Genomic DNA, 27,682 nt, shown 5'->3' on the forward strand with positions numbered 1-27,682 from the left:
TATTATTGACTATATTTGCATTTCTACCCCAAAATCATAGATAATATTACATTAGTGTGTTATTGTAGTAATATCCGTTCCTATTTATATCTTATTTAAGCATATTATGTGAAATATTTTGTACTCCTTTTTAATCCTTTTCCATTAAAATACACAAAAATGCACAAATAAAATATAAAACATGTAACATTTTGAAATAAAATATGTCAGTCGAAAAATAATATCTATAAAGGTGAGACTAAATTTTACATGATCTTAACACTCAGCACATAACAGAACAGAATAGTAACCTAAACCTGATACAATTATAGATATTCCACTGTATTTGTGCCCTTTTATTGAAACGATTTCATAGTTTAATGACTCATCAGAATCATAGTTGTACTTAGTCTAAGTGCCTAGACTAAATCTTAATAATAGGTCAATTTTATCACAGATGTAGCTGCCCAGATACATTAAAGAACAAACAAACAAACAAATAAACAAACAAAAACTAGCGTATAAAAATGATGGAAATCATTTCATGTTTACAAGGATGCATTGAATATTTGATGCTATATGAAATAACAAAAACCATAAAGAGAGACATACATTAGTCCAAATACCGTTTTGATATGTCTCAACATTTTTAAAAGAATTTGTATAAAGCCTGCACTTCACTTCAGTATTATTTTGATATATACCTAATGACCTAAAGACACTACATTTCCCATACATCACCGCTGCTTAAATCCCCGCTGAGAGGGGTTTCTGGGACTTGGAGGAGTAAAGCCTTCATTGTCAAGCCACCACTCTCCACGTTTTGACGACAAAAACTACATTTCCCAGTTATATTCAGTGCTCAGACGTTGGCTGTTTGGCTCATCCTTGGCTGGAGTCAAGATTGGCTTTCTGCTGCATATTGCAGACAGACACCGGGCTAATGAAGTAATTATTGCACCGGCGAATATGAACTTTATGGTGAGTCTCTAATAATTCAACCATAGAGGAGGCACTTCTGATAAACAGTGTAGTGTGTTACCGCTGAACCGACGCGAGCTGATTATTTAATATCACCTAGATTAAACAGTCTGCCTCCATAGATAAGACAAGTGGCAACTAGCTGCAGTGATGACCAAATTATGTTGTAATGTCCCTTACTGAACACTTTCTGAAATGCATTTGATTTTTCCATTAATTGCCTCAAATCCACGTTGAAGATGTGAGGACTCCTTCATGTCATCCTTACTGGGGCTCAGCATGGCGCAGGAGGACAAACACAGCCTCGAGGCGAAATTCGCCGCTGCAGTTAAAGTGATGCGGAGTTTGCCTGAAGAAGGTGATAACTTTCTCTTCTACTTTGTCCTAGACTATGAATGAAAGAGGTTGGACTTAAGTCTTAGGTTATGTGCTGCACAGTGTGAAGTCTGTGCTTGTTGTTGTTGGTGTGTAAACACTCCAGGTGATTGACCTACATGCAGAGCTGTCACTACTAGCTGACCCTCCATTGATAAAGCTGCTGTGAGGATAAGAGCTGATTAAGTGAATCAGTCATTTCTCCGGTCTAATAACAACTTCTGGAGCTCACGTGTGTCTCAGTGTAACAATTTTATTGCAATTCTATTGCATTCTGGAGCTGCCCTCCACATGTGTGTTTTGTAGAAAATAAAACCAACTGTGATGTAACACAAGAGTAAAACCCTTTCTAATCAGCTTTCTCCTTTTCACAGGTCCTTTCCAGCCGTCTGATGACATGATGCTGATGTTCTATAGTTACTATAAGCAGGCCACCTTGGGGCCCTGCAACATCCCCAGACCGAGCGGCTTCTGGGACACTCGTGGAAAAGCCAAATGGTAAGTGTTTATTGTGTGTTGTCTTCATACATATGTAATTGTTGTATTACACAACTAAATGTTAGTTATGGTTAATGGCAGCGTAGGAGACAGACAGAAAAAATATCCATGCTATCCATACAACAGGTCAAAGGCAGAATCACTTAATGCCTCCAAATCCACAATTTATGTTAATAACAACCAAATATTACTGCACAGCACAGCTGGTATATCCAATGGGTAATCCTGCAGAATAGATGAAGTAGGGTGAGATTTCTGCATCACTTACTTCCTCTCTAACTGCATATTTTCAGTTATTCAATGATCGCTTTCTTGTCAGTGTCCAAGTGTTGAACTATGACTTTGTGTTGCCAGGGATGCGTGGAGCTCTTTAGGAAATATGACAAAGGAGGAAGCCATGAAGAATTATGTTGAGGACATCCAGCTGGTAAGTCCTTTCAGGGAAAACTAAGGCCGAATAGAAGGAGCATGAATAATAATCAACACACAGGCATCTCTCTTCACAGTAACGTGTCCATTACTTGTGACCAAATACCTGCAAAAACAATCACATTCCCATCTGCCCCGGCTGCACTGTGCTTTAGCTCTAATGAGAAAATGTTAGCATGCTAAATGCTAAACTAAGACATCATACCTGCTAAATATCAACATAAACAGCAGCAGCTGCTAGCATGACTTCGGACTTGCAGTCTTATTGATAAAAACTAATTGATTTTTTTGTATATGTTTGACCAGAGACTGGTTCTGCAAATATCATTATTCATTTTTCACTGCTGATAACATTCACTTCCCCCAGTTACCATCTCTTTAACTGGTCCAACCAAAACCCACACAGCCTTTGCAATATATAATCACATCTAATTAACTTGATTCCCTGTGATTTGTTGACAGTCTTGCCACATCTATTTATACAAAAGCAAGTGCAAAGTGCATGTGCCATAATCTCCTAATCGCTTTCGACATAAACTTGATTATTTGCTGTCAGATTTTGGAGACCATCCCGATCACAGATGAGGTGACCGACCTGGTGCAGAAGCTTGGCAACTTCTACACTGAAGTCGACGGAGAAGAAGAGGAAGCTGAAGAAAGTGAAGTGGAGAGGAGGCCCTTCAGCAGGCCTTTTGCAAAACATGCAGGTAATGTACACGATCAGAGATGCCAATAATAACTCCGCACTTGGAGGCATATCAAAGGGAGAAAAAAAAGAGTACACTCCAAGGAGGCCACTGCTGCTCATTTGGGGTGTCGTACTGCTGCTGATGTCTCTTTCTCAGTCACAGAGATTTATTTTTCTGAGCCTAAGCCTGTCTTACATGTCTTTTCATCACTAGATGAGCTGGTCAAAGCATTGAAGAAGCCAACAATGGAAGGCAAGTCTTGTGGTTTTCACTGTAGCTTTAGAGTTGATAGATAGCTCTTTATTCCCAGACTGAATACGCTTATTTTAATTTAATTGCGTTGCTTTCATTAGCGTTTCATTTGACTGATCAAGGGCATCATTCTAGGCTGAATTTAGAGTAATGCAAATACACTGCAGGAGCTGTGCTGGGTGAACATTTCCTGTGCAATCTGTCATATATGTGCTGTGAGGCTTGTTCAGTGGTTAGTCAGTGTGTCGCTTTGTTGGCTTATGTCATTATTTGCACTTTGTGGTATAGTAGTGTGATAACCTACCTGTGAAACCTGTGAATTTAGAAATAGTCTGTCAAGTGTGTGTGTTTGCTTTATGTAGATGTAGATGGTGCAATATATTCTTTGATAAAGACTTAATCAAGAGTGTTTCCCTCACTGTTCAGGCTATGGGGATCTGTGGGATGATATACAAAACCTTCAAGAAAAAGACAGTGTTCATGGCGTAAGTGTCGGTAGCGAGGAGGAAGAGGGAAGTAAAGACAATAGTGAAATCGAAAGAAAAGAGGAAAGTAGTGATTGGAGGGGAAGTGAGGAAGAGGAGAATGGGGATGAAGAAGATAATACAGAAGATGAAGAGGAGGAGGAAAAAGGTACCATCAGTAGTTGTAGTTAGCTGTGTTTTTGCTGTGGAGTTGTGTGTGTTCTGTGTTGTAGTGGTTATACACACTAAACCGCCATAGGGCACCGAGTTCATATCCCACATTTACCAGCTAGGTCTGTGAGTCCTGGACACACCTACTGTTACCTCGGCTACCACAGAGGCTGTCTTCTGTACTCTTTCAGTATTTTGACAGTATGTCTGTCTGTGGACAGATTTTTGTCAATAGTGTCACAACCGGTGCAAGACACAGTCACAACATGTTACAGGTGTGTAGTTGAGTTCAAGATGAAGGCAGAGTCCGAAGATGGGTGTGGTCCGAGCCATGAGTGCTGAGTAATCCTTTAATAGTACACTAATGGGTACTGGGTCAGATCCTCCACATGTTGACAGGCGTCGCGCCAGGTTTGATCTCATTGTAAGATGGTCTGTTCTTAAAGTAAACAAAGGAAAATACCAATGCATTGCCGTGTGTATACTTTCTATCCTTCTGTGTCATAGTGCTCCACTGTTGTCCAAACCCACATCACTGATGTGCACCATTGTACTGGATGACACGTCTCTTCATCACCATGAACATGGGCACTACCGTCAACACTTCTGCTGTAAATACTCACCAGTGCACCAAATGTGTATCAATCCGCAGCTAAAAATAGTCCCTAACTAGAGACTATCTTGCAATGGGATCACACCAGCCGCAGAGCCTGTCAGCATGACACTCAGTAGACATGGGTCTGACCGGACCCATCTTCGAACTTGGCCTTCATTTTGATTTCAACTACTTGCCTGTAAAGTACTCAAACTAGCCTCTGTGGTAGTTCCTGCCACAGTAGGTGTCTCCAGGACCACATTCGGCCATGATGACCCACAAGGTGAAAGCAACACCAGCCAGGCAGGTAACAGATACACAATTTATTCCTGTGTCAGTAACACTTGTTAAAGATCACAGTGCCCAATTGTTTTTGGAAGTTACTTATATACAGTATTTGAGAACTGTTTGTTACCTAAAATACACTCGAAAGAAAGATTTGTTTTTCTGTGGCACAGGTGAATTATTTACTATATGTACACACTCTCATTTCTGTGCATTACTGCATTATGCACTATTTTCTCTCTTAATTTCCTCATTTTTTTGCCTGTTTATTTTTAGGTTAAAAGGAAAGGAGAGCAACTGCTTGTGTATTTGTATTGTGTCCTTTAGTTGCTTATAAACTCCAACAGTATATTACAAGTTACTAAAGACCGATCAGCACACAGTTGCTTTTTGTCTTTATGAATAACATTTTCACTGTTTTCTGACACCCCTGAGTTCATTTGAAGGATTCAAGACGTGTATAGTTTCCATTGAAAGTCACTGAGTGTGATATGGTTTCTTTCTGAATATATTCATATAAATGAGAACAGTATTTCAATGAGATAAAGAAAAAAGTCATTTGCTCTAACTACGTGCAGGGTGAGATATGGATACACAAAGAGAACTGCCCTCTTTTGTAATCCTTTGTCATACTCTCTCGTGTTTTCTCGCCTCGGCTCAGTCTGGAGTCCTGATCCAAGGCTGCTGATGGTGGAGGACAAGAGGTGGAGGTCTGACACCAGAGGGTCCAGCAGCAGCATGGAGCCCAGCATGTCCTCCTTCACCAACGGGACACACAGCTCCCTCAACAGTGAGGTGGAGGAGGAGGAACTGGCCTGTTCCATAGCGCCCAGTGTGCAGTATAACCCGTACATGCACTTCAATGGACACCTGAGCGGTAAGATTATAAATCAATGCAAAAAGAGTGTGTTTGATGATGATGATTATTCTGTAAAATCATAAGTATGCAGGAATAATGTGATAAGTTGTGCCTGTAGAAAATATTGAATGTGGCAGCATCAAATGTAAGAACATATAATAGAAAAGATTGAGAAAAGGAATGTAAAATGAGCTGTAAACCAAAAAAGCCTTTACCCTTAGGGTAAAGCATATAGCTGTTACTTACAAAGCATCACTCTCTGTTGCACACCTAAATAGTGATAAATAAATGTTTGAGTGCTGTGTTTTGCACCGATCAGATCACATTGATGCTGTTCCAGAGAAGAACCACCGATCCACAGACTCAGATAATGAGGAATTCTGTGACTCAATGGAGCATCTCGCCATGGAAGAGGTGTGGTGTCCCTTAAACAACATGCTAGAAATAAAGTCATGAAGAGTTATAAAGTCAGACATCAATTTAACGTGGTCTGTCCTTTCTATTCAGTTTGTGGTTGACTATCGTTTTTCTCCTACAAGCGGGTGTCTACATCGAAGGTTCAGCCACCTGGATCAGGAGCTGCCACAGTGAAGCAAAATGATCTTTGGTTTGAGAGCAACACTACCCCGAATGGAGGAGAGGATCAAGTACTAACAAGAGATCCCTTCTTTAAAGACGGGATTAGTACGAGCCAACACAACAGCTCCTTGTCAAGAAGAGGGAGAGGTGAGACTACTCCGACTCTGTATCCCTACTTTACCTTCCTCCAGAGATGTGTGCTTTGTTCACTCTCCTAAGCCTTTGCGGCGCCAGATAAGTTGCATGTTGTAGCATTAATCTGTCACAATCTGACTCCAGTTTCAGGTTGTCAGTCGCCAAGGGTTACCTGTAGCTCTCAGTGGTGTGTCAGTGCAGATGCTGCCAGCTGTTGTGTGTCACAGAGCAGACATCCTGTCAGTGCTTCCAGGGGAAACATCAATGAGCAAATAGCTACGGCTCTGCTGAGGCTGCAGCGCGACATGGCCAATGTGCTGCACAGGCTGCACACTCTGGAGATGCTCAACGTACCACAGGTGATACGATAAGACCAGGGGGGTCTGGCCCCCTTATCTAGACTGATGGTGATCGAGACATCACACCAGCTGCTGATTTATTTTCCATGTTTTTGAATGTAAAAGAAAAAAATAATTTCACATTGCTCTTAGTTATTGTTCCTTCAGGCACCTCTGTATTAAAATGTCTCTGTGACTATTTATTAGATATTTATTGATGGATTTCTGTATTTTCAGTCAAGATCATCTTCACCAAGGCAGGAGGACTCCTTACCTGTAGCACGAAAGGTCCTTTTAAAAACAATTCCCAAAAATTCGATTTTTATGCAAATTTCTGACCAATTAGTAGCTAATCAGGAAATAAATGCAAATGCATTAATGCAAGTCCTGTTTTTATAGATCCTGAGACCGTCCTGGTGGCCTTTTGACTTCTCTCCACTCACAGTGGTGTTGACTGCACTTTGGCCTCTGATTGCCCATTGGCTTGTCCAGCTTTACTTACAGAGGAAGAGAAGGTAAACAAAATTCTCTATTATCACTGATTATTTTATCTTTTCTTTATGACCACACCACAGACAATTACAACTCTGTGTCACCTTTTCTCCCCATAGAAAAATCCCCTGAATTGTCTGAGAGCCTTCAGCATCACTCAAAGAACATGAACCTGGGATGAAGTTTTTGTTGCTTTGTGGCTTTTATAAGTTACCAACACAAACAATGTAATTCGACGCCAGTAGAAATGGAAAGTCTGCTTTAAATGAGTGAGTGGTTAGACAGGCGTTCAAAGGGAGACTCTGCAGTATAGTGTAGCATTTTGACTTCATGGACACCGCGTAGGGTTTTAAGTAAGGGAGAATTAATGCATTATAAATGCAGGCACATTTTCATTGTTATAGTTAGCTTAGCATTAGGTGGTCATATTTATGACATGTCTCACAGATCACCACATCAAAAGTCAATCTAAACATAATACCCATATAAGAGAGTCAGCTTTTACTGGAAATAGATTCATAATCATATATTAGCTGTCAATCTTAAGTGATAAGAGTTTTATTTTGTTTGTTGTACGTTCCATTGTTTATTTAATTTTATTTTCATACTTTTTGTCAAATAATGTTTTTTTCCTGATAGTTAAAGACATCAGCCTTTTATATTGATGGTCTGAAATGTAGAAATATTTATGGAGCATTTCCTTTAAGACCAAATAGATATTTAAGGTAAAAAATAAGGTTATTTATGTGTAAAGATGAATGTTTATTTTATAGCTTGAGTGCAATGGCATCAAAGATCAGACTTTTGCAAAACAAACAAAAAAAAAAATACAAATAAAAAGTTAAATACAAAGTACAGACAATCCATATATCTATATATAATCATCCTTGTTTCTTGTCAACTGTTTGGTGAAAATGAAGAAGAATGGGTTAGAGTGCTTTCAAATATACAGTTGTAAAACATCAGTATATTATGAAGCAAATTTGACATGCAATAAATACATTCTTGGAACAAACACATTTATTGTGATGATTTCTGATGGTCAGTGCTCGTGTAAAGGGATGTTAGGGGGAAAATATAAGTTGTAAGTTGTAAGACGATGTCATATTTATTAGATTTTAAACTACTGTAAGTAAGCAAAGTAATATTGTTGTTATTTCACAATGAACTAAATAAACGGAACCTAAGTCAGTCCAGAAAAGGTAGAACAGATTTCGACAGGGATGCAAAGGTTGTTGCAACTGTAGAGGTCATATCCGGTTTATCTTCAGCTGTCAGAGGACCGCTGAAGTTCGCAGTTGGACTAGCTGTGCCTGCGACAGAAAGTTAAAGTGAAAGAAACACGGGCCTTTAACACTCAGGGGCAGTGGTGTAACTTGCGTAGCTTCTCGAGAGAATTAAAGATGTTTTCCTTGTCGATGACGGTTCAACCACAGGTAAGAAATCAAGAAACTTAAGGCCAAGCTAATGTTAGCATTGTTATTGTTTTGGTTCTACCCCGCTCAGCTCAGCCTGCTAGCAAGCTAAGTTAACCTTAGCTTGTTCTCTTGTGAGCGAGGTTGTTGTCGACCTTTCGTTTCCATTTAACGGTCGGAAACACATTTACCTTCACGTCCTACCTGTAATTTAACAGAGACATTTAGCCTGGTGTGTGGGCCGTTGAGTTGAGAGGAGCTGACATAGTTTAACCGACAGTGCTCAGTTGAGCGTCCAGTGTGTCCTTAGCTGCCGGCTGGGAAACTGCGTCAATGAGAGACATGTTTTACTACTGATACCTTGTATGTTCTAAGAAATCAGCTGTTTAAACAACTGTTCTGTGGAGACATGAGAAATACCTATGTCTGGCTTCTTTTATTTTATTTAATGCAAGATCATGAGCTTCATTTAGATCATGAAGACCCTGTAACAGCAATTAGCGGGTGTACTTTTTCCGTTGGTTTCTGTTAGTCTGTGGTACCTTCATGTCAACTACCTGACAACTAGGGATTTTGATGAAAATTGCGACTTATATGGTGGTTGTCATTATTTAATATTGAAAACGTGTAACTTCACTCACTGTTCGATCACAGGTGACTGTACCTCTCAGCCACCTCATCAACGTCCTCCACTCTCTGAAGAGCTCAGTGGGAAGCAGCAGCAGTGCCAGCAGCATGTCTAGAAAGCACACAGAGCATGCCTCAGACTCAGAACTACAATGCACGGAGGTACGGATCAGTAGGAGAAAATCTGCAGTTGCACATCAAACACAATGCAATGATACACTTGTTTGTTTTCACACTTCCTTACACTGCACCACATGTGTCACAGAGACCTGCAGTGGCCACTTTATTAGGGTTCACCTGCCCAGTATGTTACGATTCAATACAACAACTCTGCCATAAATTTTATGTTTATGAAGTTTATAATGAAATCTGAAATCTATAAATGCAGTTATGTGTTTATTGCTGAGGTCATAGAGATGGTGCTGTAATGAACTACATTGTATTGAGAGGTCTTTATAACACATAGCACTGTTACATTGTTTGTATGAAAAGTTCAATGCTCATAAAGTCTGATTGATTGAGTGATTAATTGAACACCACCGCTTGCTTTGGCCTCAGTGCTGAAACCTATAATTTGATCAACATATCAGTGGCAGTGTCAAACAAACTGAAGATCACAGGGATCATGAAGGTCATTTTTATAGCAGAACAGTAGTATTCCATTAGATTGTACAGGTGGACCTGTAGAGTGGTCACTGACTACAGGTTTGCTAGTAAAACACACATTTCTGTAATGTACTTGTGTGCAGTCCATGTGGAACCTGCGGGAGCTTGGATTATCAGACCTGGGAACACAGCAGCTGGATGAGCTTGTGAACTGTGTGTTACCACGCCTGAGCACACAGGAGGCGCCACTTCCACTGGGCGGTCAGACGGCCTGGAGGACCTCTCACCTTTCTGCACACTCCTTTTTCTACAACAAGCATGGTGAGAATTCGTATTTTGGTTAGAAAAAAAATCCCCCATGCTTTACCTCATTTCAGTTAAACTGGTGCTCACTTTGATCAAGCTTGGGGTAACTGCTGTTTACATCTCACTGGTTCTTGTGAATGCTGGATGCCTCTTGGTCACTAAACACAAAAGGTGTTGCAGAGACTAGCCATCTCTCGAAACCCCTAACACCCAGTTATCATTGATAAAGGAATTCAGCAGACCATTCTTTGGACCCTCTAATGCATCTCATCTCTCGTGATCAGTTTAGCTTCTTCGTGACTTAAAGCCAAGGGTCATTGCTACCCCTTTTACCTGAAGTAAACTCAGTTAACTATGTATTCATTACGTATGCATGTGTAATATGCACAGCACTTTTCTTCTCTTCCCAGGGTTCTCTTGTGGTCCCATGCCAATGTCAGGCCAAGTTTTTCCCAGGCAGCAACCATCACCTCTTCAGTCGGTGTACACAGAGTTACAACACTGGCCTGGTAACTATGGATTAGAAGCATTTATAAATGATGTAATAATCTGTCACTGATCCATAGCATTGCATGCAGTTAACTGTCAATGTTATGTATGTTTCCTATTTAACATATACACTGCACATTTACCTGTAACAATATGTACATTTATGAATGCTTATGCTAATCCAGTAAAGTTATATGCTGTGTAAATATGGTTGGTTTTTAAACTACTTTAACATCCTATACTTACTGTTTATTTCAAGTGTTGGTCCAGAGCAGAGGCTTCAAAACTTTAAGGAACAAAACCAGACGACTGCAATCAGGCTTCGACCGCCCAGTGGAATCTGAGGGGTTCACACCATCTTTTATGAAAGTAGGTACTTCAGAGACGTTCACATGCTTAACATGCTCAGGCAGATCCTTAAGCATGTTAGATTTTCTGCACACAAGAAAAATGGAGGAGTTGGAAACTGGTGCTCTGCCTAGTCTGTGTCAGAAAAAGACAGATAATTTCATGACTGAAATAGATGGTATGTTTTTCTTACTTTGGTTGGCTAATGTTAACAGTTATGCAGCTGTATTGGTTAGTTTTCATGCCTACAAAGCTTTTCCAGTACCTTCTAAAGGTACCTAATAAAGGTGTGTTATAAGTGAAGGAGTACTCTGGCTCTGTGAAAGCGTCTGAGCTATCTTGCCTCATGATACAGGGTTTCCTTTCACGTGACAAGGGGGTTGAAGTGGAAAGTCTAGACAGCCTGTTGAAGAACAAGAACATACCTGATGGACAACAGGATGCTTTCAAAAGGGGCTTCGCTGAAGGTTTCCTGAAAGCTCAAGCCTTGACACAACGCACACAAGGCAAGTGGAACAACTAATCAATTTTAGTGCACAAGTTACCATAATTAAACGGTATTGATGTATTGTTTTCCTGTAATTTTCCCCACTGTTCAGACTCTCTCAGGAGGACTCGTCTCATCCTGCTGGTGCTGCTTCTTGTGGGGCTCTATGGCATCTCCAAAACCCCCTTCCTATCGGGTAAAGGCTCCTTTTCTCCTCTGTTTTTTTAATTAAATGTCATTTGAAATCACTTCCAATATGTTAATAATTTAATATATTAAAATATTAATGTAAATAACAATAGCTCAGCATTTGCCTGCTGTTATTAATTTATGCTTATTTAAAAAACAAATTTAAGCCTTGAAAGAACAGAAAAAAAACATTCTCAGATTTTTTTGCAGACAACAAATTCTAACTTGCAGTATTGAAGCACTAATATTAGATGTAGTAGCTACGCTTACTAACAGGCTGTGTGTGTGTGTGTTCATTAACCATGCCATGCAGTGTGATTTCGAACTTTAATCTAACCATTTTGGACAGTGCGGTTCCGAACCACATCAGGCCTGGATTCGGCAGTAGATCCTGTCCAGATGAAAAACGTGACATTTGAGCACGTCAAAGGAGTAGAAGAAGCTAAGAACGAGCTGCAGGACGTGGTGGAGTTCCTGAAAAACCCACAGAAGTTCACAGCACTGGGAGGAAAACTGCCAAAAGGTAGGACATTCTCTCAGTGTATTTAAAGCTACATGAAAAGCTTTTCTCCACTTGTGTGTGTATATATATATATATATATATATATATATATATGTACTATAGTATACTATAGTATACTATACTAGGTATAGTATAATACATTTTCAGCTCATGGTGATGGCACAATACTACTCAGGGCTCTGTTTTTGTATCACTCTATTTTTCCTCATCCTTGCCTCTCTGTATTTCAGGTGTTCTCCTGGTCGGTCCTCCTGGGACTGGTAAGACCCTGCTGGCCAGAGCGGTGGCCGGAGAGGCAGATGTGCCGTTCTACTACGCCTCTGGGTCAGAGTTTGATGAGATGTTTGTTGGAGTGGGAGCCAGTCGCATCAGGAACCTTTTCCGTGGGTTTTTTTTTTTTTTTTTTAATCATCATCTGTCATCTCCCCTTTCCTTTTCCTTTTCCTTCCTTAAAGGCCAGTAGAATGGTTAAAGTTGACTCCTAATATAAGGGCTTCATGATTGAAAAAACAGTAATTATAATTGTATTCAATATCCAATAGTCCATATGTTTATGTTTTCCCAGGGGAAGGTAAAGCCAATGCTCCCTGTGTGATCTTCATTGATGAGCTGGACAGTGTGGGTGGGAAAAGGATCGAGTCTCCCATGCACCCTTACTCCAGACAGACTATCAACCAGCTGCTTGCTGAGATGGACGGGTAATCTCTAAAATGATCAGTTGCATTTTTAAGTTTTAGATTATATGTTATATGTTATATCTTATACGACTACAGATTGTAAGGACCAGTCTTTAATCATAAGTGCATACAGAGCAGTGTTGGCAAACACAAGAATAAATAAAGTGCTGCATTGTGGCACAATGCAGAAGTTTTCTTTGATGGAAAATGTAGCAAAAAACAATAGATCCAAAAAACAGGAAAGTTGCTGCGTTTCAGACAGTGACTTGCCTCATGTGATATTACTTTGTAGGTTTAAACCAAATGAAGGTGTGATCATCATTGGAGCAACAAACTTCCCAGAGGCTTTGGATAAGTACGTTTACCTCTGTGTCTCCTGCAAAATGTCAAAGCTTACAATGCCCGTTTAGAAATGTCAAGGTTTACAACCTTCAGAGTCACAGCAGTTCCTTTCAATGATGAAGAATGAACTACAGCTTTGAGGTTGTGTTTCAGAGTTATGTGCTGACACAGTATCAGCATTTTTACTAACAAGCTGGTCGATCCTTTCAGTGCCCTGATCCGCCCCGGACGATTTGACATGCAGGTGACTGTCCCCAAACCAGACGTGAAAGGACGCACAGAGATCCTCAACTGGTACCTGAAGAAGATTAAAATGGATCCAGGTCTGAAATGAGCCAAAATATATTTGACTTAACTCACATGTAGTTCACGGTATTTAAACTACAGAGGCTGAATCTTTTAAGAATATTTGCATTTTGCTGTGCTTTGCTGTGCAGCTATTGAGGCCAGTATTATTGCTCGAGGCACAGTGGGCTTCTCCGGCGCTGACCTAGAAAATCTGGTCAATCAGGCCGCCCTGAAGGCAGCAGTTGATGGCAAAGACATGGTCACTTTGAAGGAGTTGGAGTTTGCAAAAGACAAAATCCTCATGGGTGAGAAAAGCTTTGTTAGCAATCCCTCTCCTCATTTTCTTCTTTTTTAATCTTTTTTGACCCTTCTGGTTCTTCTCTGGATGAAATCACCTCTTTCATTCTTCTCTCTTCTTCAAGGCCCTGAGAGGAGGAGTGCAGAAATAGACAAGAAGAACAAGCTCATCACAGCGTACCACGAATCAGGCCACGCAATTGTAGCCTACTACACCAAAGACGCCATGCCAATCAACAAGGCTACCATCATGCCCAGGGGCCCAAGTCTGGGACATGTAAGACACCTAGAGCTTTTGAAACCTCATAGTTTAACTGCGCATATCCAACTTTGACACCAGTTCTGATGCAAACATTCCTCTTGTTTCCTTCTTCTTCTTCTTCTTCTTCTTCTTCTTCTTCCCCCCAGGTGTCCATGCTCCCAGAGAACGATCGCTGGAGTGAGACTCGCTCTCAGTTACTGGCCCAGATGGACGTTAGTATGGGCGGCCGTGTGGCAGAGGAGATTATATTTGGCCACGAGTACATCACAACCGGTAGGAAACGGTTCCCCAAAGGGCCAGTGAGTCCCAAAATGTTTTAGTTAAGAGGGTAGCATATAGGGAAAATCTTGGTATTTATTACATCAGGAAGTAATGTGTTCGGCTGGCTGAAATTTAAAAGGGCAACATAAGTGGTTATATATGTGTCATTTCTTCCTCTACAGGAGCATCAAGCGACTTTGACAGTGCGACCAAGATCGCTAAGATGATGGTGACCAGATTTGGAATGTGTGAGAAGGTAGGCAGACCTGACAGGGACTTAGAAAGGAAAGGCTGATCATATTATATTCAGTTTTTGTTGCAAGTTAACATTTGTTAATGTATTGACTTGACTGCTCGTCTCCCAGCTGGGTGTGATGACCTATACGGACATGACAGCACAGAGCCCAGAGACACAAGCTGCTGTGGAGCATGAAGTCAGGCTGTTACTGAAGGTCTGTGTCACCTGTTGAAATGACTACACATAAAACAAAAAAAACACTCAGCTCTATATATCGCTCTATAGCAATATATCTAACCAGTCTTTTCTCTTGCTGTCTCCAGGAGTCTTATGAGCGTGCCAAAGTCCTGCTGAAGTCTCACGCCAAGGAGCACAAGAACCTGGCAGACGCTCTGCTCATGTATGAAACACTGGATGCCAAAGAGATCCAGCTGGTCTTGGAGGGAAAGAACCTGGAGACGAGATGAAACCACAAAGGACGGCAACAATCTCGGGGGAAGCAACGGAGAAGGGGGCAGATTTTAAGAGCTCAGGCATTAGGGAAGGAGGATTGGACTCAGGTGTTGAGCAGTGAATCAGAGGAGTAAATTGACAAGTGCTCATGTGGGACGATGTCATATCTTCATGCTGTCACCTTCATGGAATCTCATCAATATTCCCAGACAAGTAGCTTTGTTATTTGAAACTTAAACATGACTTTCCTGTGTTCAGAGATAAGCAGATGTGTGGTGCCCTAAGTCCATTATAAGTGGCGAAGGTTGAAAGGTTAAGTGTTTAATGGATTTAGTGGAAGGATGTTACTCAGAGCACTTTATCAGCCGGTGTTAGGAGATGATACCTGAATGTACATATACACATCAAGTGTAAAAACAGCATCTGGATAACAATCCTTTTGTAAAATTTGGTCAAATTCTGTTTAGCCAGCTCCGTGTAGATTCCTGTTCTGTCAGTGGGAAATGCTGAGCAGTATATATACCATTTACCCAAAGAGTCACTGCGTAATCATGGCAACCAGAATTTAACTTAATCTGAGCTCATTTTTGTCAGTGTTTGTGCTCATATCTGTTATTTGTGAAGTATATCTTCAATGTCAGGCTGCACTCGCTACTTCAGCTTGTGTTATTCTCAAGTTAGCACGTAGAAGTCTTTCCATGGGATCCTTGGTGTCTGGGATGTTTGAACAGATTATACACAGATCTACCTTCTCTGCTGATGTCCCTGTCGCTTGTTTTTAAAGGAGGCCTTCTGGGGAATGTACTTTAAGTGTATATTTTCTTTCCTTTGAAGTAGGAGGTGTAAAAATTGAAACTAAAACACGTCAGCACTTTGGATGAGTGAACAAATTTAAAATGCACTTATGCACTCTTCATGTAATTTATTTCATTCATGCTGTGTGTGTAGAGATTGAACAAAACCTGCTGCTCAGCCTCAAATAGCATGCAAGAAATACAAGCTGCATTTATGTCGTGATAGAGCATTTGGATCTTGGATTTTAATTTGAAAGTATTGTTGGCCTAATTTCACATGTTCTGAGCTGGGCTTCTGAAAAGCCTCTCTGCAAATATATCAGTTTTTCTTGTAAATGAGTGAATTTGACCATTTCTTTCAGTTATTTTCCATTGCTGTCTGGGAAGGAAGATGTGAGACAGACAGAAAGAAAGTTTAAGCTCTAACAGTTCACAGAGTGTAATTGTAAAGAGGCATCCTTGATTCTGAATATGACATTTCTTCAACACAGTTTGTTGGTAGAAACTTGCAGTTATTTGTCTGTTAATGTTGAATGTCTTCATCTTCAACTGAACAGTGTATGTAATTCTTACTCTAGCATTTCAGAACAGACCACCAGCATACGTTATATCATAGTGTTACCTTCTTGGGTTTTTTTCCTTCACTTTGACACTATTTGCTCTGTTCATTGGCCTTTTACCCATGTTAAGCTGTATATACGACTGGGGTGTGATGGGAACATTGTATATAGATGTATAGTATTGCTTTTATGCTGAATTTGCTCTCTGCTGTTGACTGACAAAAAATCTTTCAACGATGTGATGGCAGTGCTTAATGAATGTTAGTGCAGCTGAAATCAATAAAAAGAAGCCCAAAGAAAAACTTGTCATTTTTGGTGCGTGCGTGCGTGCGTGCGTGCGTGCGGCTCAGTAGGTCGAGGTGTACTACAGATTTATTTTCACAAAAATGCTCAAAATAACAGACAAATGGCAAAATAATTGCTGCAGTGTTGTTTTTATATTTCCTCACACAAAAAGTTTGAAGAATTTGAATTGACTTTAACAAAACTTCTCACAGGCTCCAAACAGTGTCAGAAACACTGGAATGAAGACTAAGCCATGGAGCAGCCCAAATGTAACCACAAGAAACACAACCTTGAAGAACGTCCTAAAGATGTAACTCCCAGACACGGACAGCACCACCACTCCTAACACAGTGGACAGTGCTCCTTGCAGGATAGGATACCCTAGATGGGCCAAGGCATCCGTGGCTTTCTCATTGACATCACTCTTGGGACTGGAGACAAAAGAGTAAGAGATATGTGCTGAGAAATCCACAGAGAAACCAACGCACATGACGAGGTTGATCATGGAGATGGAGTCCAGGTTTACGCCCCACAGCGCCATGAATCCTGTCACACCGACCATGACTGAACAAACTGCAAAAGCCACCCACACAGAGCAAAGGACGCTGGGTATCAGGACGAGTGAGACGGCTAACATCACAGTCACAGCCACCAGGACGGTTTGAATGGTGTTGTCCATGATGACAGTATACTGGTCAAAGAAGATGAACGCAGGGTGGTACACCAGGAGCTCTACTGGACACTCCTCTGCTGTCTTCCTGAGTCCGACCATCATGTCCTTCACTGTGGTTTTGTTTAGTGTCTGAATGAAAAAGCGAGAGGCCTGAATCTCATTGGCTGCAGTCATGTTGAGGTCTTGTCTGAACACAGAGGCGAGCTCTAAGAAATGTGGCAGATGGGTTTGGAAAGCCTCTTGAGAGCTTATGTTGAGATTGGTTGCATTTGCAAACTGCTGAAAGGAGAGAAACCAAGCGAATGTGCTGTTGACATAGTTCAAACTTTCAAAATTTGAGATGCATGAGTGCAATTGCTTCTGTCCTTCCTCGTCCCAGTAAGGGAAGGACTGTTTCACTGCCACCATCACATTGCAGCTATATTCAGAAAAGTGCTGCCTTTGATTATTGTAGTAATCGATGATGTAGGAATCATCCAAAGCCAGATTCCTGATATCGAGGCCCTCCTTTAAGATCCAACAGCCATAGATACTGACAGCCAGATAGGCTGCGTAGATGACAAATACGTGTGCTTTGATCAGTTTGTGGGTCAGAAATGGGCCATAGAACCGCTCAAAAATGTGGCTTATGGACTCAGTTTCCTCCCTTTCAGTCATTGAATCGTAGCTCCCTCCAACACAGCAGACACTGAAGGCTTTTGAAGTCCTGGGCGGTAAGTCTTCTGGGATTTTGGCACAGGTGAACCAGTGCTTGTTCTCTGCCTCCCTTTGTCCATTCAAAGCCATACAAGCCCCCAGGAAAGTGATGTTGTACAAATAGCAGAAGCAAACAGAAATGCCAGCATAGAGGCAGAAGGACTGGACTGAGCCAAAGGGCGAGCTGCAGCCCAGGAAGAGAGCCAGAGCGTCAGTCAGGGTGGTGATGGTGATGGAGACGGCAGCTTCCCTGTAGGTATGAGCGAGCCGGTCGGGGACGCTGTCCAGAACACGGGTCCTCTGCCAACAGGAGATCATGATGAACATATCATCAAGTCCAATACCTGCAGGGTAAAAAGTAGGAGGAGGAAGAGATTTTTAAAATTTCACTTTTTTGTTTGAACCCTGATGAGTGGACCTGGATGAATCAACACAACCTACCTAATATCATGAAAGGACAGGAGGCAGCTGTCATGACAAAAGGTTGGCCCAGCAACAACAGCGCACCAAAACCACTGAGGACTGCCAGACCTGTGGACAGCACCCCACAAGATGCCACCCACACCTTCGTCCGCACATTATCCAACCTGCAGGAATCAGATTATAAAGATTCAGTCACTCAACACAAAACATATAAATCAAATCTTTTTTAAATTGTGGACTTTTATTTTGTAAACTTAAGTGTTTCTTTAACTGGCTTTAGTAAGTTGACTGTGGAGTTGCCGTCTCTCTACTTGAATCTAAATTCAGGACAAAAGCAGAAGTTTTACCAACCTCCAACATGATATAATTGAAAAGGTGATGGCGATGCTGTAGGCGATGGAGAATAAATAGATGACAGAAGCTGGAGATTTCTCAAATTCCCACTGTATTGACATGGAGGTGGAGTATGACACCTAAAGATAATTAATACATTTAACAGATATCCACTCTCATAAAAGGCAGATCATTTAAAACACTGGTACATTAAAGGTCTGTTTACCTGAATGGAAGTTGATGATTCATTTGAGACCAAATTGATGAAACTTTCCAACCACAGATCTGTTTTTGCTTTGGTGTCCTCTCGTAAATAGTAGTAGAGCTGTATGGCTTCAGCACTTTCAACAACTGAGCTCTCCTTATTTAATTTAACACTCCCCAAACTTAAATATAGAGGAACACTCCTAAAATCAGACCGATACCACGGAAATGTCAAATTGACAGCATCGATACTGTTGGCATTGTCTTTAATTACATCTAGAATATCATTAGAGGTGCAGGATCCCATCACGTCAGCACAGACATCCACATATTCAAATGACCTGTTGTCAAACTGCACTACCATACTCCTTATTCTATAGTCCAACTGTAGGATGTCCCGTAGTGACTCCGCTGTCAGGATATTCCTGTCACTTGTAGCTATGAGAGTTGCATAATTCCCACTTGTGCTCAGCCTTAAGCTTGAAAAGATGGACTCATTTCCTGGAAAAGTTTCTCGGATGTATTTCCTCTCCATCTTGGCTTTACCATCAACAGGTGTGAACTGTTCTTCGATATTGTTGGACATCCTGTCCGTGAGAAAATAAAACCCACTCCCCAGGCCTGTTGCGAGAACCACGGGGGCGAGCAGGAACCACCGCGGATGGGATCCAATAAAACAGCCCAACATCTCAAAGCAGATCCGCAGGTGTCTCTCCAGGCAGTCCGTGCGACACTTGGCCATAGCTGCTGAAACCTGCTCCCTTAAAAGCTGTATTTCCTGGATGGCATTTAGTGCGGAAACTATTTTGGGGCATATACAAGAGCTGCTCCTATTCTCATAAATGTTAGACCAACTTTAGAGGGAACTGTATTCACAACCAGCTGTATTTATTGAGCTGCAGAGTCCTTTCAGCTCCTTCGTGGGCTGAGATTTGCATAATAACAGGGGCGGCCTTCTCAGTAATGAACAGAGGCAGATGAGGATTGAGGACCAGCTCCATCAAAAAGCCTATTGAAGAACAGGAGGTGTAGTATGGCTCACTGGTTCCATCACACCACTTGGTACAGTCACTGGTTTCTCTTTGCTTATCCCCCAGGCCATTCCCTGTCATGGCTGGGGTAACATAATGTTTAGGTCTCGTGGGGATAATTGCAGTGTAGAAAAGGCACGGGACAAAGATGTGTTGTGCTTTATAATGTGGGTCTTCAGACTATTCAAAGGTTTTCCTACCTGTTTACTGACAATGGTGGATTTCCTTCTAACCACTCGTGTTTAAAATATCTGGAGAGCTCTTAAACACAAATCCACATTTTTGTTGAAATATTAAGTAGTAGTAAGTTGGTTGGCATTTTAGATTTAGCCAAGCCACATCTGTAGATGAGGAGTTTCGTACCTTAGATTACAACACTCATCAGTCTTAACCATATTTCTGTGCAGGAAATGTTTCTTCATTTCAACAGACTAGAAAGACTCAGTGTCCTCAGTTTCTTAAACATTGTATGCAACTTTAAAAGATGATTTTCATCACAAAACAGTTTTATCTTTTAGCATAACACTTTTAGACCAAAGTACAGTTTTAACACCTCAGTGACATTTTGAGTTATATATGTATGTGCATGTATTATTTATTTATCATTTATTATATTTTCATATTATGTATGATATATATTTTATTATCACATTCAGGGGCGGGGCCTGACATTGTAAACATTTGGGGGCTTAGCCCCAACTTTCTGTCTCAGTTCACCAGCTTCATTGTCATTGAGGAAAGGGTTTGTTCAATTATTACTGTTATTCGTATTCACTTCTGGTTGCTGCCCAGGACACCCACCTCCCCTCCACGCCACTCACTTTACTCTCTGGGTTGTAAGGTTTCGTGACATCATGTTTTGTAGCTTCCAACCAAACCAAACTCATAAACCTTGTTTCAGGACTCAGAAAAACCAGAGGAGGGTTTCACAGACGTACCCAGTTTATTTAATAAATATTTATTTGCAAATTACTCTTCAAATCCAAACTCCCTCTTCTGTCTTCTTCTCACCCGCTCTCAACCCCTCTCCTCCTGGTTATTCATCACATATTTTTCTCCTTTTTTCTTCTCTTAACTGCAGCTTTTAACTCCTTTCTATTCCTGCTTCCTCTCCTGGTCCACAGGGTGTCCTGTTCTCGCGCTCTCTTACTCATTTCCCCTCATGGCTCGCCCAGCTCGCCAAAAATAAATAATAATATAAATGGCTATTTCCCCAGGACAGTACTTATAGAGCTCCATTGATTTGCCGGTCCAGTCTGAGAGACTGAGGGAAAATTACACCAGGTTGAAGTTATAAATATAAATAATGGTATTATAAACTTTACATAAGATTCGAGGCTTTTGGGAAAACATCCGGGGCTGGAGCAAAGGGCTGGAGCCCCACAAGCCGCCGCCCCCCCCGCTCCGCCCATGACCAAATTTTCCCTTCTTTGTAGGCTAGATTTTGAATCTTTTACAATATATCGTACTTAAACAAACGTTTATTACAAATACAACTGTACAAAACCAGCTATACAAGTGTAGCCTAACAACTATTTTATTTCTATTTTTATTTATTTCGAGGGCTCGTGAACCTCGGTGACGTCATGCGTCGCAGGTTAGCCGGAAGTTGCGCGAAGAGCAGGCTGTCATCGGAGCAGCTAGCTATCTGCTTCCCTGAAAACAAGTAAAAATTGAAGTTTAAATCGTCGCCAAGTTGAAGTCAAAGTACCTCTCGTAGGAACATGGACGACGACGTGTTGACGACTCTGAAACTGTTGATAATTGGTGAAAGTGGAGTCGGGAAGTCCAGGTTTGTCGCTGTTTGTAGCGAGCTTACTAGCTAGCCTGTTGTGAGTGTTGACATTCTTCTTGTGCAAGTTAAGTCCTCACCGCGCAGCAGCTGTTGCTACAGCTAGCTTGTACTGTTGCTGTCCCTTTTCTGCCTGTTTCTAACGAAACCAGCTGATATTAGGATGAGTAATAATCCAAACGTTACATATACAGTTGTAAAGCCTTGTCAGGGTGTTTTTGCCCAAACTAAGGCATCTTAACTTGTACTCATGCTGTTCATCTATAGTCATGGTCAATATAAAAACTATGTAGTTGTTGCTATCCTGAGATCTTCACGTAGCTGACAGAGGACACAGCTGATTGTCAGTTGACTAAAAGCAACTGGCAGAAGCCTATTGTACTGTATGCCCTGCTCATTTCCATGTTATCTTTGTGTCCCTAACAGTCTCCTCCTAAGGTTCACAGACGATACTTTCGATCCAGAGCAGTCAGCCACAATAGGTATTTCACACATATACACACACATGTATACAGCACACACATACTGTACATAGACTTATGGAAATCACGGATAATTTAAGATTGATCATTCAAAGTCTGCTTTCGTTCCTCTCTGTCATGTCTGATCAGGTGTGGACTTCAAAGTAAAAACACTCGCAATAGATGGGAACAAAGCAAAGCTCGCCATATGGGTAAGACAGAAGTCTTTATGCCATTGTCTACAATTTGTCAGGAAAAACATGTTGAAGTATAGGATTTTTCCACAAGATGGCGACATTGCTCAGCTGAAATCGCAGGAAAAAAACAGAGTAACAGCATCGTAAGGCACAAAGTGGCAGTTTTCAAAATCCAGTGAAAACACTCTATACTCAGCGAGGCCATAACCTAAGCCCTAAACTGTGTGTGTGTGTGTGTGTGTGTGTGTGTGTGTGTGTGTGTGTGTGTGTGTGTGTGTGTGGGGGATGGTTGGATGGTGCAAGGGCTCAAAATACTTAAGACACCACTTATTGAAGTCACATGTTACATGATCTGAAGCGAGTGTAGGCGGAAATTATAATGTAGTTTAACACAACAGAGTTTACTTATTGTTAAAAATACTGATCGGTGTAATTTGTTTAAAGCAAATCAATACAATTATGTCCTTATAGAAAAAGAACTACACAAATACATGTAAATTTGATTTTGTCGGCTCTTTCAGCCTCCTGTTTTATGAATGACTTCCCTGGTCATCCCTGTTTTTAACATCAGACCAATATGAATTGTGGATAGTTCCCTCAAGCAAAGGCTCTGAGAGCCCCAAAAGTCTCTTAAGGAGTCCTAAGGCAATGGCCAGTTCACAGTGGGACAGTCCTGAGACCTTGCAGACTTATAAGGAACACATGTTAAAGTCACAGTCTGTGAGTGTGGACACTGGGCCTTGGCCTCTGTACCTGTTGATCTTAAAAGTTTGCTGTCATGGAATCTTTCGCTGTCTTCACTTATGCAGGACACAGCTGGACAGGAAAGGTTTCGCACCCTGACGCCCAGCTATTACCGAGGTGCACAAGGAGTCATACTCGGTAAAAAATTTATACTTAAAAGGCGACACAAATTTTCCCCACAATTTTTACTAATACCATCATCATCATAATAACATCACAGGAATAATGTCGGTCAATGTCGTTTATTGGTTGCTTGTAATTTTGGTGACCTAGAAAGTGGTAAAAGCTAAATACCCAAACTGTAAATCAACAGCTACCACATTAACGGCAGTCACATTTCTTTGAAGATGTTATCACACTAACATTATATGTTGATCCTCTCTAACTCCTTCTCTCTGCCTTTTTGACAGTGTATGATGTCACTAAGCGTGACACTTTTACAAAGCTTGAAAACTGGCTGAACGAATTAGAAACCTACACCACACGCAACGACATTGTAAAGATGCTGGTTGGGAACAAAATTGATAAGGTGGGTCACTCCATTATGTCATCTCCTTTTCAGATCTCAGATTGCTGCTATTAACATACAGCATATGTAGTGTAAGACTGAAGCGTCTCTTTAGTTTCAACTTTGGCTTCATAAATACAGTATTTCTTACATTAGTAATGTTTTAAAAAAAAAAATAAAAAAAAACTATACAGCACAAAAAATATTCAAAATTGTAACTGTGTGTATCAGCGGTGGATGTTGCATGTGTTTAAACACTTGATTCTTTACTATGTGTATTCCACATCGAGAAAATGACGTAGGATGTCTGCTTGCTTTTCAGGATGACCATGAGGTGGACAGAAATGAAGGCTTGAAATTCGCTAGGAAACACTCTATGCTTTTTATTGGTAAGTATCCATGTTAGAGTAAAATCAAACACGGTCAGACATGGCCATTTAAACTAATAGAGGCGTAAAATTTAAGTCAAATATATTAAAATGCACCATACTGTACTAAAAAGTCAGAACTGTAATTGCATAGTTGGAACAAGTTGAGACATCACTAAGTAAATCATGTGTTTAGTTTGGGTTTATACTGCATTGGGATTTTTGAGTCTCTTACTGTCAGAGCTGCACTGAAAGATGCAGCCACTGCAGAAGAACTGCATTATGATTAAAATCTAGCCGGCTTTCATTTATCAAATCCATGTCTACACGTGTTCCTGATTCTCATCTACAATCTGCCCCTCTCCGGGAAATTAGGTTAACATTTCTGTGGAGTTTCCATTTTAGAACGGCTAAATTAAGGGGTTTTGAGAAGGGTTGGGCAAGAAGATGTCATTGATTTAATCCACTGTCACGATGTCTTCATCCCACTGGATGTCTACTGATTCTTAAATGAAGTCATTTCATACTTCATATTTCTATCAACACATGGATATTTTTAAAATCTTTGTCACTGGTGTCGCGCCGTCTTAAAAAGGAGGATGTTTTGCTCTGTTTTGGTTTTAAAAGCTGACGTGAACCTCTGCTGATTTTTTTTTGGTAACATTTTTGGAAAGTGCTCTGCTGCTTTTTTACTGATCTCATAAATCTTGGTGCTCCTCTTTCCTTTGTACAGAGGCCAGTGCAAAGACCAAAGATGGCGTCCAGTGTGCCTTTGAGGAGCTTGTGGAGAAGATCCTCCAGACTCCAGGGCTCTGGGAGAGTGAAGGCCAGGGCCAGAAGGTCCGTCTGGGGGACCAGGAGCAGGCCAGTGGCAAGGCATGTGGAGGATACTGCTCCATACCCTGAAACTGATCAAAATGAAAAAGCACAAACCTGATAGGAATGACTACGGACCAGAACCAGAGAGCGAAAGAGAGAAAGAGCAGGAGAGGGAGAGGTGGAAGTGGATGAGTACTTAAAAAATTTTATTGTTGGGAATAGTTCTGTCGGTCGAATGGACTTTGCTGTTTGCACACTTCCTTTTCAACCATCATCTGTCACATGTCACTACTTTCTGTTTAAAACCTTAATGAAAGGATCATGCAAGAATAGCCTCTTGTCTAAGGACGTATAGTATTTTAAATTAACTTCACCATGCCAAGTGTACATATGTCATACATGTACATGTCTGGTTTGAATTTATCTTATTGGCAACAGTGACTCTGTTGTACATTAAGGCATCAGGTTAATAGTGTAGTGCCTATAACATGAACCAATTTGTAGGATACAGTACATAGCTTGTCAAATTGTATTCAAAATGATAAATTGTAATCAATATGGAAGTCTCTTCGCTCATTGGCTTCCAGGAAAACGCTTGTCCTGCTTCTGCTATGTGAGCTGTAAACGTCGACTTATATGTAGCCGCAAAGTTAAAGTACAAATTGTTCTACAAGTCACATACAATATATTTGCAAGCTTTATTAAACACATACCACATCACTTCGATAAAGGATAGTGGTGGAGGAGACTTGTTGTGTGGCATTTGTTGGCCTCCATTTAACGTCTCATTATGCACTAGAAGCCTGTGAATGTTCCCAAAGAAGACATCTCACAACGGACCCCAGCTGCTGACACCAGTTTATTTTTACCCGTAGCCCCATTATTATTCATCTTTGCTGGAAAATATATAGATGCTTTCAATTGAACTGACAAGATGTTTTCCTCTTACTAAGAAAATATGCAAAACAAGTAATCATCTTTGTCTTGTAGGATTTTCCTTGAACTAACCTGTCTTTGTCTTTGCATGGCTGATCTAGACCATAACTTCCAGAGGTACAAGTGTGAGGTTTACAGTCCTGCAGTAGAGCTCTTGCAATAAAATCTGCTCTATTATTGACTTGAGCTCACTGTTATCTTGCCTGGATGCATTTGGTCTCAAACTTGTCCTGTGAGCTTGTCTTTCCTACACATTTTTTGCAGGTTGTGTGTATTGTTGTGGTCCATATAATGTCCCACGGATTTACTTAAGGCATTTCTCACTCATTATAGTAAGAGAGCATTCCTGAGAGCTTTGTACCTTCCTTTCTCCAGTCTATTTTTGATGCATTGTTGCTATTTGTTTGAATTTTCTCATTTAAAATTGTGTTGATTGACCCTTTACCCTGCTTTTACCCCAGTACTTTTCCCTGTTGTTTTTGCTATGCATCTGTTTGAATCATATACAGCAATATGTTAAACTTATATCTGCCTTAACATTGAATGACATTTGCTAGAGTTATGGTCAAGTAACATTTGTATTGTTTCAAACTGAAATAAACGACAGCCCCAAGATGCCGTCACTCAAGGCTAACTATTGTTTAATTGCCATTTAAGAGCTGCCATTTAGTTTCCGTCTTGTGTAAAAGCCCGCCTAATCAAAAGCAGGTTTAAAGTGGAAACAGGAGTGAGGTGCTCTTTCCATAACACTTAATTGATGACTAGCCTGTCATACATGCAGGACTGAAAACATTCTTTGCGCAAAATGTCAAAAAACAGACCACAACCAGGACACAAGTGGAAAAATCCTGTTAAACATGTTTTGTAAAATAGTCCCAGAGGGCAATGTGTGATTACAAGCTTATGTTTGGTGTCAGGATGTGCCTAGACGGAACAGGACGCTCCCCACAAATCTCTACAGACGGCGAGTACCAGACATTCTTCTTCGGCTCAACGTGTCCTCTACATTTCCAGTATTTGAAGTTTTTGGCAGTTGACCCCGTATTGAGGTCAGAAAATTCCTGAGAGCTTATTTGGCATGAAAATAACGGTTTAGCACGAAAAACAAAACAGTTGGGTGTTTCACTTATCATAATGATGTTTGCTGTTTGAGGGGAAAAAGGGACAGAAATCGCATTTTCCAATGAGCCCCTTACCTTATTTTTCTCCAAAAACAAACCGTAAGGACAACACTAAGTAGATATTAGGGCCTTGTGAGCAAGCGGTTGCCTGTTTACACATCCAGGAGCAACTTCAGCATTAATTTGTAGCTTTGTTTCTGCCAATCTGACAAATAAAAGTCCAAAATTAACTCTCGTTATCTCTGGTTTTGGTCTCCACTAAGCTAACACCTGAGGAAAATATCCGTCTCTTTAGCTTCTAACTCTCCTCTATGTTCGCCAGCTAGTTGCTCACTGACATTTAGACATTCAGAAGACGCACAGCAACTTTAGCATTCAGTTGGAGTACGTTTCTGGTGAAGTCCAATATTAACTGTCCTTTTAGCTTTGTTCGGTCTCCCCTGGCTAAGTCCTGAGGGGAATATCTAGCTGCAGCTAAGTGCTTCGTGTTCACCAACTTGTTGCTAACCTTGTCAGTCTGCCGTTCGGCACCGGAAAGTTTACCTACAGGCTTTTAGGGCGTTTACATTGAGAACAGTTACAGCTGCCTGTTGGAAAACTAAAACAAGATGAAAAACACTTAGCTCCCATCAAACATAGCCAATTGATCTTTTATTACTATGAAAAATATTCATTATAGCTGCTTTGACTTTGAATCAAGAAATTGTAATAGGTTCACTGAGTTTTCAGCCTTGTCCATTGTGTTTCATTGATGTCTCCTGCTGATTTACTGATGTGTTTGAACAGATGTTAACTCATGTCCAACTAT

General features: G+C 40.8%; 4 protein-coding genes across 6 annotated transcripts; 3 read left to right on the top strand and 1 right to left on the bottom strand.

Moving 5' to 3' along the window:
- The first annotated feature begins 870 nt into the window (after positions 1 to 870).
- Positions 871 to 8,138, top strand: LOC111666486 (acyl-CoA-binding domain-containing protein 5-B-like). 2 transcript variants are annotated; one of them, XM_023421815.1, is made up of 14 exons: positions 871 to 960; positions 1,200 to 1,318; positions 1,710 to 1,833; positions 2,188 to 2,260; positions 2,819 to 2,969; positions 3,165 to 3,203; positions 3,630 to 3,836; positions 5,380 to 5,595; positions 5,897 to 5,991; positions 6,117 to 6,303; positions 6,436 to 6,650; positions 6,867 to 6,917; positions 7,029 to 7,144; positions 7,241 to 8,138. In XM_023421815.1, exons 2-14 carry the CDS (start codon positions 1,216 to 1,218, stop codon positions 7,251 to 7,253), a joined length of 1,590 nt encoding a protein of 529 aa, XP_023277583.1. In that variant the 5' UTR covers positions 871 to 960; positions 1,200 to 1,215; the 3' UTR covers positions 7,254 to 8,138. The 2 variants fall into 2 exon arrangements, with proteins under 2 accessions (XP_023277583.1, XP_023277584.1); XM_023421816.1 differs by lacking the exons at positions 3,165 to 3,203; positions 3,630 to 3,836.
- A 240-nt stretch (positions 8,139 to 8,378) lies between these two features.
- LOC111666554 (ATP-dependent zinc metalloprotease YME1L1-like) lies at positions 8,379 to 16,585 on the top strand. 2 transcript variants are annotated; one of them, XM_087178136.1, is made up of 18 exons: positions 8,379 to 8,557; positions 9,191 to 9,325; positions 9,913 to 10,090; positions 10,486 to 10,584; positions 10,824 to 10,933; positions 11,268 to 11,418; positions 11,512 to 11,595; positions 11,959 to 12,111; positions 12,342 to 12,494; positions 12,677 to 12,809; positions 13,081 to 13,143; positions 13,341 to 13,453; positions 13,568 to 13,723; positions 13,841 to 13,992; positions 14,124 to 14,250; positions 14,421 to 14,494; positions 14,604 to 14,690; positions 14,800 to 16,585. In XM_087178136.1, the coding sequence occupies exons 1-18, from the start codon at positions 8,525 to 8,527 to the stop codon at positions 14,941 to 14,943; spliced, it is 2,145 nt and encodes a 714-aa protein (XP_087034262.1). In that variant the 5' UTR covers positions 8,379 to 8,524; the 3' UTR covers positions 14,944 to 16,585. The 2 variants fall into 2 exon arrangements, with proteins under 2 accessions (XP_087034262.1, XP_023277681.1); XM_023421913.2 differs by having other exon boundaries at positions 8,380 to 8,557; positions 11,938 to 12,111.
- Positions 16,586 to 16,641: 56 nt separating this feature from the next.
- On the bottom strand, positions 16,642 to 19,656 carry ptchd3b (patched domain containing 3b). The gene is made up of 4 exons (XM_023421856.2): positions 18,920 to 19,656; positions 18,712 to 18,833; positions 18,379 to 18,524; positions 16,642 to 18,281 (listed from the first exon to the last, which is right to left on the bottom strand). The coding sequence occupies exons 1-4, from the start codon at positions 19,637 to 19,639 to the stop codon at positions 16,762 to 16,764; spliced, it is 2,508 nt and encodes an 835-aa protein (XP_023277624.1). The 5' UTR covers positions 19,640 to 19,656; the 3' UTR covers positions 16,642 to 16,761.
- A 1,862-nt stretch (positions 19,657 to 21,518) lies between these two features.
- LOC111666561 (ras-related protein Rab-18-B) lies at positions 21,519 to 26,387 on the top strand. Its single transcript, XM_023421922.2, has 7 exons — positions 21,519 to 21,720; positions 22,147 to 22,202; positions 22,332 to 22,393; positions 23,188 to 23,260; positions 23,533 to 23,651; positions 23,953 to 24,019; positions 24,732 to 26,387. Exons 1-7 carry the CDS (start codon positions 21,653 to 21,655, stop codon positions 24,902 to 24,904), a joined length of 618 nt encoding a protein of 205 aa, XP_023277690.1. The 5' UTR covers positions 21,519 to 21,652; the 3' UTR covers positions 24,905 to 26,387.
- Positions 26,388 to 27,682: the final 1,295 nt, after the last annotated feature.

This window comes from Seriola lalandi, unplaced genomic scaffold (assembly GCF_002814215.2).
Source record: "Seriola lalandi dorsalis isolate HSWRI2012SDOR001 ecotype SW California unplaced genomic scaffold, Sedor1 jcf7180002054677, whole genome shotgun sequence".
NCBI classification, from domain to species: domain Eukaryota; kingdom Metazoa; phylum Chordata; class Actinopteri; order Carangiformes; family Carangidae; genus Seriola; species Seriola lalandi.

What these genes read in the sequence shown, in the direction of transcription:
- LOC111666486 (XM_023421815.1), top strand. Translation starts at nt 1,216, where the DNA reads ATGTCATCCTTACTGGGGCTCAGCATGGCGCAGGAGGACAAACACAGC. An exon ending in ACTCGTGGAAAAGCCAAATG is followed by an intron (nt 1,834 to 2,187) that starts GTAAGTGTTTAT and finishes TTGTGTTGCCAG; the next exon opens with GGATGCGTGGAGCTCTTTAG. An exon ending in CTTGTCAAGAAGAGGGAGAG is followed by an intron (nt 6,304 to 6,435) that starts GTGAGACTACTC and finishes ATCTGACTCCAG; the next exon opens with TTTCAGGTTGTCAGTCGCCA.
- LOC111666554 (XM_023421913.2), top strand. Translation starts at nt 8,525, where the DNA reads ATGTTTTCCTTGTCGATGACGGTTCAACCACAG. An exon ending in CGATGACGGTTCAACCACAG is followed by an intron (nt 8,558 to 9,190) that starts GTAAGAAATCAA and finishes GTTCGATCACAG; the next exon opens with GTGACTGTACCTCTCAGCCA. An exon ending in CCACGAGTACATCACAACCG is followed by an intron (nt 14,251 to 14,420) that starts GTAGGAAACGGT and finishes CTTCCTCTACAG; the next exon opens with GAGCATCAAGCGACTTTGAC.
- ptchd3b (XM_023421856.2), bottom strand. Translation starts at nt 19,639, where the DNA reads ATGGCCAAGTGTCGCACGGACTGCCTGGAGAGACACCTGCGGATCTGC. An exon ending in AATCATCAACTTCCATTCAG is followed by an intron (nt 18,834 to 18,919) that starts GTAAACAGACCT and finishes AATTATCTTTAG; the next exon opens with GTGTCATACTCCACCTCCAT. An exon ending in TCAATTATATCATGTTGGAG is followed by an intron (nt 18,525 to 18,711) that starts GTTGGTAAAACT and finishes TGATTCCTGCAG; the next exon opens with GTTGGATAATGTGCGGACGA.
- LOC111666561 (XM_023421922.2), top strand. Translation starts at nt 21,653, where the DNA reads ATGGACGACGACGTGTTGACGACTCTGAAACTGTTGATAATTGGTGAA. An exon ending in AGAGCAGTCAGCCACAATAG is followed by an intron (nt 22,203 to 22,331) that starts GTATTTCACACA and finishes ATGTCTGATCAG; the next exon opens with GTGTGGACTTCAAAGTAAAA. An exon ending in TTGGGAACAAAATTGATAAG is followed by an intron (nt 23,652 to 23,952) that starts GTGGGTCACTCC and finishes CTTGCTTTTCAG; the next exon opens with GATGACCATGAGGTGGACAG.